This window comes from Rhinolophus sinicus, chromosome 17 (assembly GCF_057876585.1).
Source record: "Rhinolophus sinicus isolate RSI-liver-muscle chromosome 17, RSI-T2T, whole genome shotgun sequence".
NCBI lineage: Eukaryota > Metazoa > Chordata > Mammalia > Chiroptera > Rhinolophidae > Rhinolophus > Rhinolophus sinicus.
This window is the reverse complement of record NC_142517.1, coordinates 152,327,580-152,347,386: the sequence shown is the minus strand read 5'-3', so window position 1 is coordinate 152,347,386 and position 19,807 is coordinate 152,327,580. Positions and strand designations below refer to the sequence as shown.

Genomic DNA, 19,807 nt, shown 5'->3' with positions numbered 1-19,807 from the left:
TATGGGCCTCTTATCCCCAAAACTAGAAGTGACCCAGATTTCAATAAATCAATATGCTTGAAGTAAGTATGTGTATGTGCATGAGAGAGAGAAAAATGGAACAGGTCTAGAAAAAAATAAATTTAAGATTAAGTCTTAAATAAAATACAGCAATCTCAAACAGAGAGAATACAAAGATTTTTAAAAATGCAGGTCATAACAGAAAGAACATTGTAAAGGACAGTCTCTCGGTCTTCATGCCCACACAACCCTTATGCTATATACTCAGGTAGGTTATTTAAAAAAAAGTGATTCACTCTATTTTGCTAATATGTATATTCTGCCATTCTACAAAATAAATGTTAAAATGTAGAGATAGAAGAGGAAACGGAGGACATTCTAGGTTAGTCGTGTTAACAATGTCACTACGCAATGTTTTTCAAACTCTGAGTCACTGTCCATCAGAGAATCATGAAATAGATTTACTAGTTTAAAACCAGAATTTTCTTTTCAATGAAATTGAACATAAAATAAAAACTATCAGAGTATATTCAATGTGGTAAAGGAAAAACATTTTGTGAAATGTGTGTGTGTGTGTGTATGTACATATTTATTACTGTACCGGTTAAAAACTTTGAAAGCCACTGATCTAGCTTAGAACATCTGATCTCAAACTGCATAGAAAGGCAGAAGTCCCCAAAAAACAAAGTTCTTCTTTAAAACTAGAAGATACATGAAAGATTTTATTATAATTTTATTTTACAAACCAGGATATTGAAAATCATATGTGTCCAGTGTTTTCTCCAGTGTTCCTTTGAGACCAATATTTTCAAAACAAATTATATGCAGGTATGTTACGTATAAAATGCCGTGGAACCAACTACAAATTTTCAGTTATATTATGTGAACATTTCTTTGACATGGTGGCATTTTCTTGCTCAAATGGAAATTATACTGTGTGCAAATTAAGTGATTAATATAAAGGCTCTTGATTCTAGTCCTTAAAAGTAGACAACTATTTTCATAGTTAAGAGATTGTTAAAAGGGCACTTCTTCATGCTCCAATTGGAGCTCCTTAAAAAGCACACAAACATGATCGTACCTAGGGCAGCAGAATGCAAGGAGTGTCAAAAATTCCCCCACTCACTTTTCTTTTTTTTTTTTTTTTATTAGGGAATATTGGGGAACAGTGTGTTTCTCCAGGGCCCATCAGTTCCAAATCGCTCAATCTCAGCGGCAGCTTGTTGTCCTCAATCTAGTTGTGAAGGGCGTGTGGGAATTGAACCGGCAACCCTGTTGTTCAGAGATTGTGCTCTAACCAACTGAGTCATCCGGCTGTGTGCGCCCCACCCCTCACTTTTCTTGATTTTATGTTCTTGTTCTCCATCTCATCATGGTATGATACACACATACACGCACACAGATACACTTTTATATTTTGAAAGATTACCGTAGAGAAAAAAAAAAAATTGAAAATAAAATTAAAATCTGTATAACTTTAAACTCAGGAACAGTTTCCTAAAGAAGTGGTGATGCAAGTAGAGCTGTTTCTCATGGATCTATGAGGCCTGCATCTGTTAGGTTTGGTACTTTATTTTTTTGTAGCTATGTAGAAAAAGGGCTGATAGTGATATCACCAATATGATATAGTACACACCAATTGTATAGCCATAAAAAAATCCTTCTTTCTTAATGGTGTTGGCATTTGTGTACTTCATATTGCAATCTCCTTAAGGCATTAAATTGATATTAACTAAAAATTATGTTTTTAAAATTTCATTTTAATTTTCATTATGTTAAACTTAAGTTTGACATAAGTTAAAGGAGAAAGGTTAAAGAGAACATGAGTTGGTATCAGATGGCTCAAGGAACGACAAACAGAAAAACCCAGCATGTCAATTAAAATGTATCAGGCTACAAGAAACAAGAAACCATCAAGTAGGTGAAGGCTGTTAGGCAATGAGTGGAAGGAATATATTAAAACTACTACCAGATCTTCTTTCTCCCACCCCATTCTACCATCATACATGTCTAGCAAATTTTCTTAGGGCAGGTATGTGAGGACACATCCCGTGATAAGCAATCCTATAGAAACCTATAAACTGCATAAATAAATAAGCAAGCAAGCAGAGAGAACCATGAAAGAAAAGCTGGAAGAAGGAAGGGCAAGTGAAGTACTTGCAGAATCCATGATTCTGAATCACCCAAAGGGCTAATTATGACTTTAAATAGCTAAGAGAATAAAGATTAGTCTGTAATAAGGCCATTACATGTGGTTAAGAGCACACTGGTAAATGTAGTAAGAAAGATTTTGATGTCTGTGCAAATGAGGAAGCTGAATTGAAAAGGATCAAAGAAAGCATTGGGTCCCAAGTACAAAAGAGAACAGGGATAAATGGAGTGCCTCACATAGCTAAGAATGTTATGGGTAAAGAAGAAAACAGAAATACCAGTAAAAGACAAAAATATTTAATAAGTTGTCTTTTCACAAACACACACAAAAAAGATAAAAGAATAAAGTGAATATTGAAAGATGAAATGATTATAGAAGTATTTAGGAAAAAAGCACAAAATTCAAAACCAATGTGGGAGAGGTTAAATAAAAAGACATATTGTCCTGAAAACTTTACAATTGCTTTTAGGGAAAGCATAAAAATTCTGACCCGAAGTAAACAAACTGATGAATCAAGCATAGATTTTTACAAAGATTCAGGTTCAGGGAGGTAGTAGCATGAGAAAAAAAGAGTAGGTTAAAAAAAGTTGTTGGCAAGAGAGTCAACAAGGGCAAAATGAGTGTCAGGGAGACAGCAGAATTGGAGGAGGAAAGAACAAATTTGTTGAGGAGGAAGTCAGTATGTTTCTTTGACTTTCTCCACAGGAACAAAGCAGAATGTGAGCATAAATTAAGAAAGTGAATCCCTTAAGGTAAGTGAGCCCTAAGGATTATTAAGAACACAATTTTTAAAAATATATAGCAAATTAAGACAGGTAGGAAAAAAAGATTTTATTTGAACAAAATATATAGCATTCAATGGTAAGTAAACTGTAAATCCTCATTACAGCTTCTGTTTACTCAAAGGAAGACGCTGAGCAGTAAACATTGCTATTATTTGGTAAAATCATAGCCAAAATTATAAAATTTTTAGTTTAAAAAAACACATCAGGTTATAAAAGTACTAACTACTTTTGAAACATTTTTAATTAGAAATAATGGTTTGGCCTTTAGTAAATTCCCAATTGAGCAAGCAATTCAAAATAATAGAAATCTATGGGATAACAGAAAAGTTCTCAGAAAATACCATTGTTGATTGCAGATGGCCTAAACTGAATCTACATAACACGTATGCGTATTTTATTTATTGAAGTTCAAGGACGTTAAACTTAGAAATATATATGTGATAGCTTAATATTGTTAATACAAAGATAAAACTATTAAGATAGTTATAATTCCACAAAGTAGCCTATAAATTGACAATATGACAAAGGGGAGATGATTTTACTAATTCACATTTTAGGTACAGTCAAAGAAAGTATCTCCTCATGCAGAGGGAGAACAAAACATCCATATCCCAGAGACTATAAAGAATAACCTTTTGTTGATAGAAGAGAGCAAATATCTGAATGTTCGTGGGCATATCATTGTTCAAAGGCTATTTAAAATACATAATTCAAATACACATATCCAAAACTGTAGTGCTTTCTATCAACTTTCAAAGGCAGCCTTACTTGTGCCCACAAATGGCAGCCCAGCAGGCAGACATCATCAGACCTAGAAATGCTGCGGCCTGTATAGTATGCAGTGAAGTGCAGTGCTCTACTTGTTTGCAATGGTTTTATTTTTCGACTAGTTTTTATCACACTTGGCATGCACAAGGGAACATGTGCTTTGCTAAATTTGAACTTTTAAGATGAAACTGAATTAACTGAGAACCAAAAAATTGCTTCTGAATTATCCTAAGATTGAAAAATGCCTTCCCTTTCATACAAGGAATGACAAAATAAAAGACAAATACATCTTGAAAAAGTTGATATGTGAGCTAGGAAGATCCTGTGGTTTGAGAACATTGTTGACTTTTTTTCTTTTTTTAGGAACCTGAAATAAGATTGTAGTGAAAAGGCTTTTACCCATATAGTACACTTTTGCTAATATGAAGATGTATACTAAACCAAAACCTAAATAAACCTAATATAAGCACTAAACCTAATATAAACAAGATTTGTTTTTTTCAAATTTTCAGCCAGAAAGTTCAATTAACTTGCCATTTCTTAAAACTTAGTAGAACCATATAGTATATAAAACCTGTTATATTACATATATACTAAATATGTATATATGTGTGCGTGTGTGTGTGTGTGTGTGTGTGTATATATATATATATATATATATATATATATATATTATAAACCTTGCCCCCAAAATTAAAGCTAATCTTATATTCTTTTTTCCTACTAGTATTGGAAATAACAACATTGGCTAAAATGACCAGAGACATATCTCTAGAGATGTTCTCCTCCCCCCCAAATTCACTCTTCCTCTTCATAAAAATTGTGTCAAGATACCCAAGATAAATGCTTTGTATATAAATGAATGCCCTGTCATGCAGATATTTTTAAAGAGTTGAAAGCCAAAATAATTTTAATATAAAATTCAAGTTATAAATCACAGGATATGTTTTTAAGGAATCTAATGATAAGTAATAGGTCAAACCTGAAAGAATCAGCTTGTGGTACAAGCTTCATTGCATTAATAATGTCACAGTTAGTATGTTTATTAAATTAAACATTACCAGCAAGAATCTTCTAAATGACATGTTCCTAATACTAGATTACATGTTTATTTCAGACTTAGCATAGTAAGAGGGGGAGCTATCTATTAAGAAGGTCTATTAAGCCATGGTTTTTTTTATTGCTTTAATGGAACTATTCAAATAAAATTTTTCACGCCATGCCTTGAACACTGCTACAAACCATACTGTGGGTGTAAAATACATGCATGGTGGATATAATCAGCTCAGATGAGACCAGTGACTTGTACGCCATCAAGTTTACTTGACGTGAAAGCAGTGGGGTTTTCTTTCAAGTGAATATATTTTTAAATATGTTGCAACTTAATTCACAAGCTGAAGACATGCAACCAGGAAGACACACAAATCTCTTTAAGTAATTGAATGAAACCAAGCATCATGCCTGAAACCTTACCTAGTTTGTCCCTGTCTTCCCTGAGAAACTCTTATCTTACCTTACTGTTCTGGCAAAAGAAAATCTGAGGGTCCAAAAATAAATCTTGCACTCAGATTATAATGTCAATAGATCAATCACATTTGAGGTGCATAAAAAGTCTCGGCACCCTTTTAAAAGGCTGATTTTACAGATATTAGGCTAAAAATTTACTCTTTCAAATATTAAAGTTCACCAAACAATTACCCACATACCAGAATAAATTAAAAAATTGAATGTTTATCACTGGTATTTAAAGTTGCTGACGTCTTCATAAGTAAGTTTATCTAAAAATATTAATTGCTGCTGTTTCCTTTGGGGATCTAGATTGGTTTGTTTTCACACAGGATCATAAATTCTACGTTTGTTTTTTTCCGTATCCCCATGGCTAAAATGCCTACAAGATAAAATAATACACACACAAAAATAGATGCTGCACCTGAGGACAGACTGAACATTTTATAAACCACCTATGAACACTTTAAACACTTCGCCCAATTATCTCCATAGAGAGATTTTAATTCTCCCGTAATTATAAACGGCCTGTATTCAACAAAGCTTTTGTTTCTAGCTTGCACCCTAAACAGAAAAGTAGAACATCCTTGACAGCTTCAGTGCTAAAAAGATGAATACTTAACATCACAAAAAAGGTGAGTCAGTTTTAGCAGTAGGATTTATAAGAAAAGGTATCTGCAGGAGGGAAGAGGGGTCAGAAAGTTCTCTACAGACCCTAAATTACTACGTTGCAAGACCTTGGGTGATGTACGTCAGTGCGAAAGAGACAGAAACAACCTGATCGTTCAAACACACTGTTCTGTGAGTTTCTGCTAGGCCTGAAAATGCATTCACGTCCTAAATCCTAGTCGGTTGCGTGGCTCTTGAGAAGCTACCGGCGGGAAGGCCGCGCCCTCCTGGGACTAGAACCGCCCAGGTGGACTTCGGGCCTAGACCTGGGCCTGGACTCCCCGTCTGCACTCGCGGCCTGGATTCCTTGCCTGGACCCCTAACCTGGACGCCTGGTCTGAACTGGCGGCCGGGACAGCCACGTTGCAGCCGCCCGCACGCCCAATGAGGAAGCAAGAGAGCCTCGGCCCAGACTCGGCAGCGGAGGCCAGGCTTCCGCCACGTCCCTACCCCCAGCCGGGCTCCTGCACACTCCCGTCGGCGCTGGCCGGGGCTCAGTGCACGCAGACGGCGCTAGGCCCGGGCCACGCTGCGGCCTCGCCTGCCGAGCTGTACCCACCTGCTGCCTGCGGCCGCCCTGCACCGCGGCGCGCTGGGTTCCCTACCCTCGTCTATACCGCCCCACAGCGCCCGCCTCGAAGGCCGAGAACCGCGGGAGCAGCACCCTTCCGCTCGAGCAGCGCCAGCCGGCTACAGCGCTCGGCCCCAAGCGGGTGGTTGAAAGCGAGTTAAAATGGCGCGGACTGTGAGTGGTGGGAAGGCGTGAGCAAGAATAAAGTGCTAGCCGCACGCTCGCCTTCTTTTTCCTTCCTTTTGGAAGATACCCTTTGGAAACCTGAGGAAACCTGCAGTTAACCGGGGGATTCGTCATCCCTGTCGGTCCTTACCGTGACCCCTACCCTCACAGAGATAAAAAGGCAACTCGAAATCTAACCCCGGACGCGAACTTGGGTTCCCACCGGCCCTCCCAGATCCAAACTCTGATTTCCTTGGAACGGCAGCAGCTTTTCTGATACATAGACAGTGTCACTTCACTCGACACCCAAGACTTCTTGGAAGCGAGGGGAACTAATCATGCTTGAGAGGGACAGGAAAGCGCACTGCCTCCGAGAGCAGCGCGTAGCTGCAAATTTACCTCACGCTGACTCAGTCCACACAGCAGATGGTGGCAGAGCTGCAAGGGAAACGACCTCCCTAATTTTCTAAATACTTCCTAATAGCAGCTAAAGTGCGTCTTTTAGTACAAGGCACTGCGTTCCTGTGAAATCTATCCTCGGCTTCTAAGAGCTTCGCTTCCGCACATGACACCGACTCCTTTGCTCACAGTGACTCTGGCCCGAGGGCGGCGGGCCTGGCCCCGCGCCGCGCGCCCGATCCCCGGCGCCCTCCCCGCTGCACGTGCGCCTGTCCCCCGCGGCACTGGGCGGCGAGGTCGCAGGAGCGCAGCCCCAGTAGGAGGTCACAAGAATACACTGCTCGGCTTCACTCGCTACCCAGGCACCGTGTTTTGTACTTTTTCGTCCTCTTGTTTAGTTCTTAGGTGTGGGAAGGGAGAAAAACACAAAGGAGAATCAGTCATCGCTTTTCGAGGTGGCAGACAAAACTCCGCGGAACGCCGTCTAGTGGCGAAACTGTCCAGGGAAGGCAAATCGGTTTTGTTCCCCGCCCCCTCTAATTTTCATTTTAATTGGAACTTTGAAGCCTCATACTAGCATCTGTCAAATTGCAAAGGTGACACAGGACAATCCCTAGGTGATGGTAAATTTAGTCCCGTGGCCTGAGATTGGCCCAGACTAACCAAGAATGTGGAACCATTTTCCACCTTTTTTCCTGGATCTCCTTCCTCTGGGGAGACAAACGTACAAAATTCTCTTCTCCACGCAGGAGGTAAAGGCAGAGCTCTGCAGACTCCTGGAGTGAGACGCAGCAACCCCCTAGCTGGGATATCCACATTTTCTGCATATGTTCTCCAGGGATGGGGATCTGGGTTGGGCAGGACTGGCAGAGGGATTCCACTGTAAAAAGGATGGAGTCGCGCCCCCACATACGCCCCAACGCAAGTTTTAAGTTCAGTGGTTAAAAACTGACCTTTCACGAGTTGGTCCTTCCCTGACTCCATCCTCACCCAATCCACCCCGCCCCCCAAAGCCGTCCACTTAAGAAATGTAGGTCATTCTGTGTTTGCATTTACGGATTCGACACTCGCCTCCAAGGCCTCGTATTTAAAGGCCGGAATTTTTAACTTATACATAAAGCTGCGGTCAGCCTAATTTGACATGCATTTAAATTACACCCTACTCTTGCCCAAAGCCTCACGCCTTACTTTGTGAAATTTAGAGAAATTCTTAACTCCTTATTAAAGACCCTCCTTTTCGCCCGCTCGCATTATTTCCAACTTCAGAAAGATCAGACAGATATGATGAGGAAGTGCATACATTTTCCTGGGAAAAAAAATGAGTGCAACAAAGTGAAACGACTTACAGGAAACCAAGTAATTGTAAATAAGAAGCAAAAAGAAATTACTAGTAGTGCTATAAAACAAATTTAAGGGGAAAATGGGAGGTGGTTCCCATTAAACAGACGGCCTCATATTGAAGTGGGGATAGGCTCTTTTTCCTTAACCCTTAAAAGTAATCGCCTATAATAATTATTTTCAAACTGTAAACTGCGTTCAACCACCATAGTGTTTTACCAGATTTATTTTACTTTTTATACACAGACAATACAAACGAGCAAAAAACAAAACGTTTCTCAATGGAGTGTGTACTTGTATAAATTATTCAGTTCACAGACAAAACGAAACAAATATAAAAATCACAACATTAGATTTACAGAAGAGCCAAAATATACACACGTTTAGACCCTGAATTCCTATTAGGAAAAAAATCCCCCTGTGGACTGGAATCTAGATTGTATATTATATCTGATGCATATTTCACATTAACTTTAAAATACAAAAAAAAAAGTATAGGTTTGCTACACAATATTAGAAATCCTACTAATCTATTTCCAGGGGGATTAATGCTCCTTATCAAATGTAACAAGACTTGGTGGGGGGTGTCAGTCTTACTTGCATTAATGCTAGTGTTTTCCCAAAGAAGTCAAATTTCAGCTGTTTCTTGGTGGTGGGGAAATCATTTTCAAAACTAAAATGCAGTAAAATATACAACTCACACAATTCATCTTCACTAGACTACACTATAGTTACCAACAATTCAGTCATCTATATCATTAGTGGAATATTCATTACAAAGATTTACAGCATATAAAGGTGGAGGGGGGTTACTGAAAAGATATTCAGAAACAGTTTGTCAGCATATTTGGCACCTGCACAGACCAGTAATGAATTTGGCACTTTGGGGAAAAACAAATAAGGCAAAATAATATTGCTATGTTGAGCTATTCTATTTAGAAGGATTGAGGGGAAAACATACAACTCCAGTTAACTTTGCTTTGCAGGTATCATGCCACTTAATCGACTTGCCTATGAACAGACACCTATCCTTTACAGGTGTTTGGTCGGATTCTCCTTAGCCATCTGTGTGCATTGGGGCACAGAGTAATTATTTCATGCAACGGATTGAGAAGTGAGAAGTCCATCATTATCTATCAAGTATTTCAGGTTTCCAGAGCCTCTTAAGAATATTGTTATCTCACAATTAATTTTTATAAAGGGGAAAGGGGGTGGAGAAAAAGTCAAAGAAAGGAAAATGAATGAAAAGGTAAGCATGAACTGGTTTTGTGCCTTGACGATGAGATTAAAAACTAGCCATTCGTTACAGTAAATTAACACTATATACAATCATTTCACAGGCTTTGTTCCACTGAAATTATTAACATCCCTACCATCCATCCATCCACTCGGGGATAAGAAAGGACGCGCTGCATGGGTCCAGGTTCTAGAGTCAACATCCTATGGGTAATGGGGAGGCCGAGACTTGGCGGTCGGAATCGCTGCTGCCTGACAGGACTGCCCAGGTCTCCTGAAGGTGAAGAGTTTTCTTTACAAGAAATAGAAGGAGGGGGCGAGAAAACGACGAGGCGGGGAGTACTGTTAGGAGTATAACTTCACAGGAGAGTAAGTAGGAAAACCAAACGGTTTACAGCAAACTTGAAGGTCGGTGCGCTAAATGCAGAAACTGCTGTGCAAAAAAATGGTTAAAATCACTCTCGGAGACCTGTACTTATTCGCTGCAGACGGTAATCGAGGGTCAAATGAAAATGGGGTGTGTGCAAGGTGGGGGTCTGGGTGGAGGAGTTGGGTAAGAGCTGAGGGGCTGGCGGGGTCCGGACCGCGGCGGGCGCGGGGCCGCCGGGCTGGGCCGGCCTAGCTGTGAGAGTAGAAGCCGTAGTAGCCGCCTAGGTCCTTGGCGCAGTTCTTCTCGCAGTCCCGCTGGGCCAGCACCTCGCTCTTGAGCGGTGACGAGCTCTCGGACACCGGCGTGTCAGCGGGCGAGATTCGCCTCCGCTTGGCCTGCTCGTAAATCCCCGAGTCGCTGGAGTCGATGGACTTGATGGAGGAGGGCGTCTCGATCCAGCTGGAGTCGGACAGGTCCTTGGGCTTGGCGTCCTCGGCGGCGCCGGGCGGCAGCGGCGATCGCTCGGCGGCCAGGCCCTCGGCCTCCTCGCCCAGGTAAGGGTTGGCGCCGGCCATGCGCGCGGCGGCCGCGGCGCTGTTGGGCCAGCAGGGCAGCACCGAGCCCGATTTGGCGCCGCAGTACTGCGGTGGGCTGCGCGCGCCCCAGCCCGACGGGTCGGCGTAGTAACCCAGCGGGCGGCCCGTGCAGCCCGCTGCCTGCAGCGGCAGTGCCTTCACGCCCGCCGCCGCGTATGAGAGCAGTGTGGCAGCGTTGCCGGCGAAGTCCGTGGCTGTGTCATAGGCCGAGGCGGCGAAGTCCAGCCGGTTGTTGGCCGGTGTCACAAACCAGCGCTGCGGCGACGGCGCGCCTGGGTCCTCGGCCTGCTGCGGCGACAGCAGCCCGTTGGTGTGCGGCACGCTGCGGTCCGTGCCTGGCCCCGGGCCCGCGCCCGCTCCCGGGTGGAAGCGGGCCTTGGCGTAGTTGCTTACGAACTGGTCCTGCAGGAAAGAGCCGGCCATAGCGTAGCGAGCCCCGGGCACGATCTGCGAGCGCGGGGAGTCGTTGGGAGAGGGGGTCAGGCGGTCCATGTCACAGCCAGTGTAGATCCTGCCAAGGAAGGAGAGAGAGAACCGAGGGGTGGCGCAGAGGTCCCTTCGCGGGACAGAAGAAAAGGCCACCACTTTTCGCCCACCCTCCGCACTCGCCACCTGTAACTTACTGTCCAGCATAGAGACAGACAAAAGGTCACAGACCTGCATCTTCCCCTAAGTAATTCAGGACATAATAGTGGGACCAATTTGTCTACTCAGGGACCTAAAAATGATACAGATCAAAGGAAGCTTAACTGGTCCCCGTTCTCACTCGCCAAGTGTACTGGGGACCAAGAGAGAACAGCAGCAAATTCCCATTCCACGTCTCCAATCAATGTACACCTTAAGGAAGATGAACCCAAGGGGTAAGGGTTTATTTGCTCAGCGAGCCTGTCCTCTGGGGTGAAAGTTTCTGAGCAAAATTTCTAAACACGGCGCACATTCCTCCACCCTTTCAAGACAGTTTTCTTCCATTTGACACACGCGCGCACGCGGCCATCCAGGTAGTAATCAAAGACTGGCCTTCACCAGTCTTCCGAGACTGGAGCGTTGCTGCTGGAAGCTTCCACAGTACTGACTGACTGGTTTCCCACGTGTGACTCTTTCACCCCGACCTTTACCAATACAAACTAGAATTACTACTTAGAAACAAAGTCACCAACCAATAAAATTCTTTTACAAAGAAAAAGTATTCCTGACTTACACCTTCTCTTCCCAGCTTTTGATCCCCTACCAGTAAAAAGAAGCTTTGGGGCAAATTCTTACAGTGCAGTTATCAACCTCCTCCAAGCAATCTCCCACTAATAATAGCTAACCCTTACACAATTTGACTATGTGCCGGGCACTGTTGTCTAGGACTGTACAACTGTGATTTATTTAACCATAACAACAATCCTTGGAGTGAGGTACCATTATTACCCCCACTTTACAGATAATGAAACTGAAGCAAAGGGAACTTAAATAACTTGTCCAATCAGTAATTGCCCAGACAGTAATTGTGTTCCTGGGAATTGCCTTAGATAGGATAATCAAAGATTAACTCTAGACCCTGGGCCTAGAAAATCCCATTAGAATTGAGCGGGAACCCGAGATTGGATCAAGATTGGTAGAAGTGTTTTCTCATACACATACACACATGCCTCTCTTTTTATTTAGCTCACACATAAATGTTTTAATCTTTAATCAACAGACTGTTTTGAAAGAGAGCCTCAGTCTTGTCAGACCTTAATCCTTTGGGGAGGAGATTCCCTGGTGAGTGGCCAAACAATTCTCTAGTCCCGGTGAACTCTCACTGCTCTCCCTGTTTCTCCAGCAGTGAGCCATGTCCAAATAACCAACACAACAGTGGAAAGGGAGAATGTAACAAACCATTCTACTCTTCTCTAACCCCTAAAAATCTAAAGTATCCATTTGTGTAGGTAAAGCAGCTTTTTATGAAAAAAAAGATAGTGATTTAAGAATCAAAGGGAGGTGGCTTTTCCAACAAAAGTCAGCCAGAGAGGAAGGGCGGGTTAGGGTTACACTGAAACTGCTCAGGTCCATTCTGATTACTGCACAAAATTTTCCTCCTGAAACTTAATTCCAATTTCAAATAAGGTAAATAGAAGGAGGCAGGAAGGAAAAATAACCAGCAAGATGCAAATATATTTTGTTTACCACCACAATATTTTAAAAGAAAAGAAGTCTGCAAAAGATGCCCATCCAAGTCCCAACCCACTTGGGATTACCAAATTGATTTGTGCAAAATAAAATGCTTTGGAACAGATGTTCACAACAGAATTAAAAGCTCAAAATCTACAAGACCCCATAGTACAGAGACCAATAACTCTGGTCTCCTGGGCCACACACTTTCCACTGCGCTGGGTCCACCTTTTCGCTTGTGAGGACTAGAGGAGCCAAGTTTTTATTCTGGGGAACCACTGGTGAGGCTTGCTTCCTTTGAACTACTTCTGGGGATGCACATGATAGTTATAGGCAGGAATGTCAATGGCTCTCTTTTCAATTTGTTATAAAAATTATTGGGAGGGAAGGTTGGTATCTATATGGAGATGGAATAGAGGTGGCCATTTGTCTCTTCATAAATGTAATATATGTCTAGTTAAAGATATCTTCAACTTTGTAGCTCTATTCCAGGCACTTAATGCAAGCTGTGAAATTAAAATGTATGTGCCCTTCCCTTTTATGGTCAAAAAAAAAAAAAATCTGGGCATCCTATACTCCAGAGGTAGACTCTCCTGCATAACACTATCTGAACTCTTAGGCACTAAACGTGGACTCTGAGCAAGAATGCTAAGACAAGCCCAGAAAGCACTCCATTTACACCTACTGTTGCCCCCAGAGAACAGCACTTTGATAGAAAAAAAAATGAAGATAGGTAAGGGAGGCTTGGAGAACAGGGAACCAACACATTTAATTAAAACACACCGAAGAGGAAATATTTTTCTCTTAAAGCTTATAAATAATACACAGCAACAGCACCTGGGTCCTTCCCAAAGCCTGAAATGATTATAACAACAGCTCTGTTCATGAACTTGACTGTGGTGGGTGCACATTTTTATTCAGTCCGTAGTAAACTTGCATAGGAAACGCTATTACACAAAACTTGGAAATGGGTAAATAAAAGTCACATATGCCAAGGAGACTGTAACAACTGCCAGAGCCACATGCACTTTCAGGCAGAATCCGGCGGTTTCAGACACAGACAATCTGAGCTGAGCATCTGCAGTGCCACAGAAAACTCCCGCACCCGGGAACCAGGGCAGCTTTGCCAGCCAGCCAGCCAGCCAGCCCCAGAGGCCCACCAACAACTTTGTAATTCATAAGAAAACTGAAAATAGGTGGAGGAAACCTTTGACCAAAACCACTGAAGTACTAAGCCAGAAGGTCACCAGAGAGAAGGGGAGCCGACAAAAGGGAAGGGAAAACAACACTATCTTCACACATTCTAGCTTCCAAAAGCCTTGTACTCAACAATCCACCTTTGACCTAAAGCCCAACTGCACAACTATTTGAGAAAGAAGGTGCAAAATTACTTACGTGTCATAATTATCCCGAAATCCTTTTGCAAAGGGGTTGTGATCTATTTTCAGTTGTGTAATCTGGGAAAGAGAAAAAAAGATTAATCTGACCTCACCTTCCATATAGGAGGATTGGGTGTTAGAGGATATATTATCTGCCACTTTTTACAAGAGTTTAAGGCCTACAGTTTCATCAAATAGCAACGTTTTCCTAGCAGAAAAATTTGAGGGAGTGGATGGAAAGGAGGGAAAAAAGAAAGTATCATGAAAGTTATGATGAACATACTTAAATTAATGATGCCTAAAACTAAAGCATTGCTTTCAATTAGCTCTCCCATGTGTGCTAAATTGGGTTAAATGCACATTTTAAAAATGCTTGTTACACCCAATGCACTCATTCAGACAAGTCTTTAAGAGACACTTGAATTAATCAACAAAATTGCCTATTTTTAATATTGTTAAAAGTTGGTCGCTTCTGAGTCACAATCTGAAGAACCTACAAGTGGCATCTTAAAATCAGTTTTGGTTTTTGCAAACTTGCAAATGCTGAAGGGGTTCAAAAGCTAGAAAACTCATTCTATAGCCCACAGTAATTTGATTTATTATAGTTTTTACATGTATGAATGAGTTTGTTCTTTTGACCACCCAAAAGGTGATGTTTGTTTATTTCAGTCATCAGTTCTTGAGACTTAATTTTTTTTCTTTAGATGATGGCACAGCTTGCCAAAAAATAAAATGTAGGGGGGAAATCTGCTTATTTTCTAAAGGGAAGAGGTCTTCTTAAGAAGGAAGATTCAAATCTGTTCTAATTTGAGAAATAAATTAAAAATTCCAAAGAGGAGAAGCCGTAGAAATCCTAGGCCCTAGAAGGCAGCCCGGATGACCCGCGACGGAGACAAATAGGAAGCGTTTTTTCCCTTGGCGAAGTATTTAGGGAAGGTGCTCAGCAGGTCCCTCCCTACCCCTGCGTCTAAAAGGCTGGGCAGAGCCAGCTGTGGCTGCTGTGAGTGCCGGAGCCGGGTCGGTCGGGGGGTACCCGCGGGTGCCGGGAGAAGCGGACGCCGCCCGCCGCGCGCCCAGCCCCCAAGCCTCCTTACATCGGTGTTCTGGTAGGCGGTGACGGCGATGAACTGAGTCTCGGGGAAGGTGAATGTCTGCACACGGCCGGGCTGGCTGGTGTCCTCAGTGCCGTCCTCGTTCACTTCCACCACATGCAGGCGGGGCTGGTACTTGTGCAAGGACTGTAAAACCACCATCTGTCCGGCGGAGAGAAAAACGGAGCGCTCGGCTGCGCGTTAACGCGGTCGGTGTGCGCAGGGCTGCGCGCTGCGTGCCGAGCGGAGGCCGGCAGGAGCCCACCCCTGGGCTAACTGACCCCCGGACTCGCCTCGCTGGTGACCCGCTAGCTGGGGCCGACCAGCCCGCGCTCCTGTGCGAGTGAGGCTCGTCCGAGTCCCGGAGAAGTACAGAACCCAACCGCCCGAGCCTCAGGGCCCTTCCCCTAGTCCTCCTAAAGCGAGGAACAAAGATTTTCACAACCTGCAGATCCTGTGGGTTTCCTTCTCGAAATCAGTCAAGTATTTGTACTTGAGAAGGTCGGGAACTCGGGAATTGGGCAGGGGGCGAGGAGAGCAACTTTATAGATTATTTAATATAATTTTGGAGGGTGGAAGTAGAATTTTTAAAAGTCTTTTTAATTAAGCAAAGAAACATGTATCCAGTTTCTCATGCTGATTTAAACGAACGAACTGAACGTTAGGGAGGAACGTGTGTGTGTGTGTGTGTGTGTGTGTGTGTGTGAGAGAGAGAGAGAGAGAGAGAGAGAGAGAGAGAGAGAGAGAGAGAGAGAGAGAGATGAGCGCTTGAGCCACTGACCTGCCCATTGTTGTTTGAAGCTCCTTTGTTGTTTGTAAGTTTTAATTTTCCAAAAGAGATTTCTTGGCGCATCCAGTGAGCCCCCGTGTTAGGGGAATCCGGATGCATGTAGACCCGATTTCCTAGAGAAAGAAATACGTTGTTTACATACGCCCCGGGCACTGCCCAGTCCCAACTCCTCACAATTTAGGACACACACACACACACACACACACACACACACACACACACCTTATTCCACTGTGAGGCCCATTAGCTGGGGCTTTTTTAGGCCGTGCTCTCTTCCTATTAACGGGAGGATTAAAATAGCTTTTGCATAATCCTCCCCCTTCTCGCCGCTCAGTCTGTCCCCCTGTCCCCCTCGTTTCCTTTTAGAAGTCATTGGCCGATCGTTTTAAAAGTCGCTCGAGCCAGTCCACAAAGGCTTTAATTAATCATTCTCACCTAAATAAGTGTCAGGAAAACGTGTTAATTGGAAGGACTTGCCTTGCACATTGGTGTCCGCTTTGCCGCAAGGAACCCATTTGCCTCCTTGAAACCTCCAGTGATTGGGATCCGCCAAAATCACATCCACAAAAATATTGTAATGAGCCGTGGGATCGAGACCAGAAATGTTAAAACTTAAAAAAGGAAACATGCGCCTATTTAAATTAAGGGGGGGGGGAGAAAACAAGGGGGAAAAACATAAATGTTAAAGATTAAATGCAAGAAGCGCGGCGCCAGAAAGCAAAGCAAAACTTGTTCTCGCAGCGTTGGTAGCGAAGGTTAGCTGCGTTAGAAAAGGGGTGGTGGGGGAGGAAAAGAAGTGGGGCCGAAGTAGGGGAAATCGGACGGTGAGCTGGAGTGGGGAGTCAGCAGGTTATCACTGCCCAGGTAGAGAGCAAGGTTGACGACCCGCATTTCCACCTGTCGTGCATCGGAGCGTGGAAGCGTCCCTTCCATTTCCCGCCGCTGGCCGGGGCTCTCCCTCTGTCTCTCGCCTTTCTCCGGCCACTGACTGGCTTTCCGACCATCTTTCTAGAGAGGGATCACCCCCACCCCCAACATCACCGCTGTGATTCCTACCTTCCACTTCCCCCGTTTTCAAAACCAGGCAACTCTAGGGCGCACCAGAGCGCCTTCCACCCGGCTCCCGACCCCAAATCATCGCGGCCGCGGCAATCGCAACCCGGGCGCTCTTGCTCCCGGGCGGCGCCTGAAGCAGCGGCAGCCGAGAACGTAGCATTACCTTCCCTGTTTGGTGATGATCATTTCCGTTTGATGCCGGTGAAATTTCAGCCAGAGGGGCCTGTTGCACAGGTACACCTGTGCTTTGCCGGGCACGAGCCCGGGCTGCGTGGACGAGAACTGGTAGAACGGAGCTCCTTGGTAGGAGTGGCCGTACTGCTGTGGGTAGGGGTAGCCGGCCGCGGGGTAGCCCTGCGGCGAGGAGTTGGACAGGAGGCTGTTGTAGGCTCCGTTGGTGATGACTGGGTGGTGGGCCATGTAGCGGCTGGGGCTGCCGATGGAGAAGGCGGGGTGCGCGGGTCCGTGCTGGCCGGGATACGGGAACATGGCACTGGGAGCAGTGGCCGCAGACTGTGGCTGGCTAGACTGAGAGAGGAGGTAGCGATCTGCAGCAGAGCCATCGAAACTGTGACGAAGCTCAGAGACCCCGTCCAAGACAGGAGAGAGTTTACTTCTCTGGACGTCCCCTGGTGAGTCCTTGGAGTCAGGAAAATTGTCTGTATCTGACTGATTCGTCATCCCCCTGGTAATTTTTTTCAAAGGTGAACTTCTCTCCAGGTTGTCAGTGGTCGAGATAATGGGATGATCGTGCAAGACAAGCTCAGATCCGCCTGAATGTGGGAAACTGCTGTTCACATTGAGAAATTTCTTGGAGAGCATGATAGAAGGAGAAAGGCAGTGCTCCAGCTGCATAGCTCTAGAACCTGAACACTCACCCTCCTGTCCCTGGTTTTTAAAGTCCTATTTATCATAAACTAGAAATCCACAGACCCCCTCACTAGACAGAAAGCACTTCAACTAGCAAATGCTTCTCAAAGGTTTGATTTACTTTTTTTTTTCCCTGGGAGAAGAGATTGGCCAATTGACACTATGCAGCAATCAGAAAAGGCTCACTTTTGATCTTGCTGCTTGTGCAGCCGATGAAACGGCTCCTGCCATTGGTTAACTGCTGACAGTAATTTAATTAGATAGACATTAATTAGGATAATCACCTGGCTCCTGGTCGCGACGATCATGGCAAATTGAAGGGGATGGTTTTATTGTTGGCTTGGGGGGTGGGGAATGTGTGTTGGTTTTACGTGAGCACTGTTGTGTCACCTTTAAGCTTTGTGACCACTGCTTTAGGAAGATTCAAAGACGTGCAATTTAGTAAACATTTTGCTACCTTCCCCCCACTCCCCTCCTTCTGAGCTGAGGGGAGGAGGAGGAAATTCGACTGTGCTAGGAGACTTTTCGGATCTGAATGAGCCAAATATTCAGTTGAATGTAACGATTTCAAGTGCAAAGTATACAAAGCGCGAGCCGGTGGCCTCTTCTCGCCCTGTAAAAGTTCCAGAGTCTGTCTTTTTCAGTTAATACAGAAGCACACAACACCTGAGGCAGTCCTTTGTGACCAGGTCCTGCGTGTCCTCGGCGAACACCACCCCCCCAACATACACCTTTTTGATAAATAAATCAGCGCTGCTGAGAGCCACAACGCTGAACGTGGGAGGGAGGAGGAGAAGTGGGGGCGAAAAGCAGCAACTCACCCACCCATCCACCCACCTCGGGAAGGTTCGGTTTCTTGGGTGAGCACAGAAACAGTGACAATCTAGGATCTTCTTTTTAAGTTTTGAAATAATCATAAGCTGTCGGGCTGAAGTGCCTTAATGTATTTGCAGTGGAGCTTACGAGGTCTTAACTAAATATTTTATCAGCGAGCTTGGTTGCGTATTATCTGAAGAGCATCTAACTGGGGGCAGGCGTCCTGCATCACTCGCGTCCCACTGCACTTTCTTCTCTCCTGAGGTACTGGCTTGGCGACAGGTTCAAAAGCCTTGCCAGGAAGAGAGGACCAAGTCTTCCTGCAAATGGGTTAGCTAGAAGCACTGATCTGGGGAGACAGAGTGGAAGTGGTGTCAACGCAGTGATCGTTACTGAAGACGTGTGTGTGTGTGTGTGTGTGTGTGTGTGTGTGTGTGTGTTGTGTGTGTGTGATGTTTATATAATCTGGAGAAGAGGAAAAGAATCCATGCCAGTAATACTAAAATGAGAAAGAATCTAAGGAGGAATAGAGAAAAGAAGCAATTTAAAAAGATGCTGGCACAAATAAATAGCACGAGGTCCAAATCGACCCCACGTGTAAGAAGAAAGCTCGCAGCACGGGTTCTGCAGAGGAGCCAGCCTTCCGCCTAGACCAGAGGGCCAAGAGCAGCAGAGGTTTCATGAGCCTAAAGCGGTTTCCGGTGGCGCGGCACCTGCGGACGTGCCCTGTTGCGGCTTTCCCCGGGACGCCGAGCGCTGCGGCAATGACGGGCGCCGCGCCGGAGCTCACTCAGCCCCGCGAGCTGGCTGACAGGCGGGAGGCTCTGCGCTGGGCACAGCTGGAGCGCGTGGCGGGCGAGGCCACCTTCCCGCCTCCCGCCCGGCGCCCGGAGATCCGATCAGACCAGCTACCCGGCTCTAGCTCATTGTCTAAGGTGCCGAGCAGCCCTAGAGTAGGCTTCCCCGCACCCTGGCGATCCCGAGGGAGCCGCCGCCTGGAAGACCGAGGGAGCGCCGGCGAGCGTGTCTGGCGCAGACCCCGGGACACACACACTTCCCGCGCGGGAGGCACGGCCGGACACCTCCGCCCGCTGGGGCCTGTGCCTTCGAGAGA

At 44.8% G+C, this 19,807-nt stretch overlaps 1 protein-coding gene across 1 annotated transcript; it reads right to left on the bottom strand.

The window, feature by feature from the left end:
• Positions 1-8,563: 8,563 nt before the first annotated feature.
• TBR1 (T-box brain transcription factor 1) lies at positions 8,564-17,981 on the bottom strand. The gene is made up of 6 exons (XM_019727279.3): positions 17,171-17,981; positions 16,429-16,583; positions 15,943-16,064; positions 15,165-15,323; positions 14,087-14,148; positions 8,564-11,066 (listed from the first exon to the last, which is right to left on the bottom strand). The coding sequence occupies exons 1-6, from the start codon at positions 17,860-17,862 to the stop codon at positions 10,208-10,210; spliced, it is 2,049 nt and encodes a 682-aa protein (XP_019582838.1). The 5' UTR covers positions 17,863-17,981; the 3' UTR covers positions 8,564-10,207.
• Positions 17,982-19,807: the final 1,826 nt, after the last annotated feature.

Bases quoted from the DNA above. Each gene is read 5' to 3' on its own strand.
- TBR1 (XM_019727279.3), bottom strand. From the start codon at position 17,862: ATGCAGCTGGAGCACTGCCTTTCTCCTTCTATCATGCTCTCCAAGAAA. The intron at 16,584-17,170 runs GTAATGCTACGT...TAATTTAAATAG, and splicing joins ATCATCACCAAACAGGGAAG to GCGCATGTTTCCTTTTTTAA. The intron at 11,067-14,086 runs GTAAGTAATTTT...CTTCCTTGGCAG, and splicing joins TTTCGGGATAATTATGACAC to GATCTACACTGGCTGTGACA.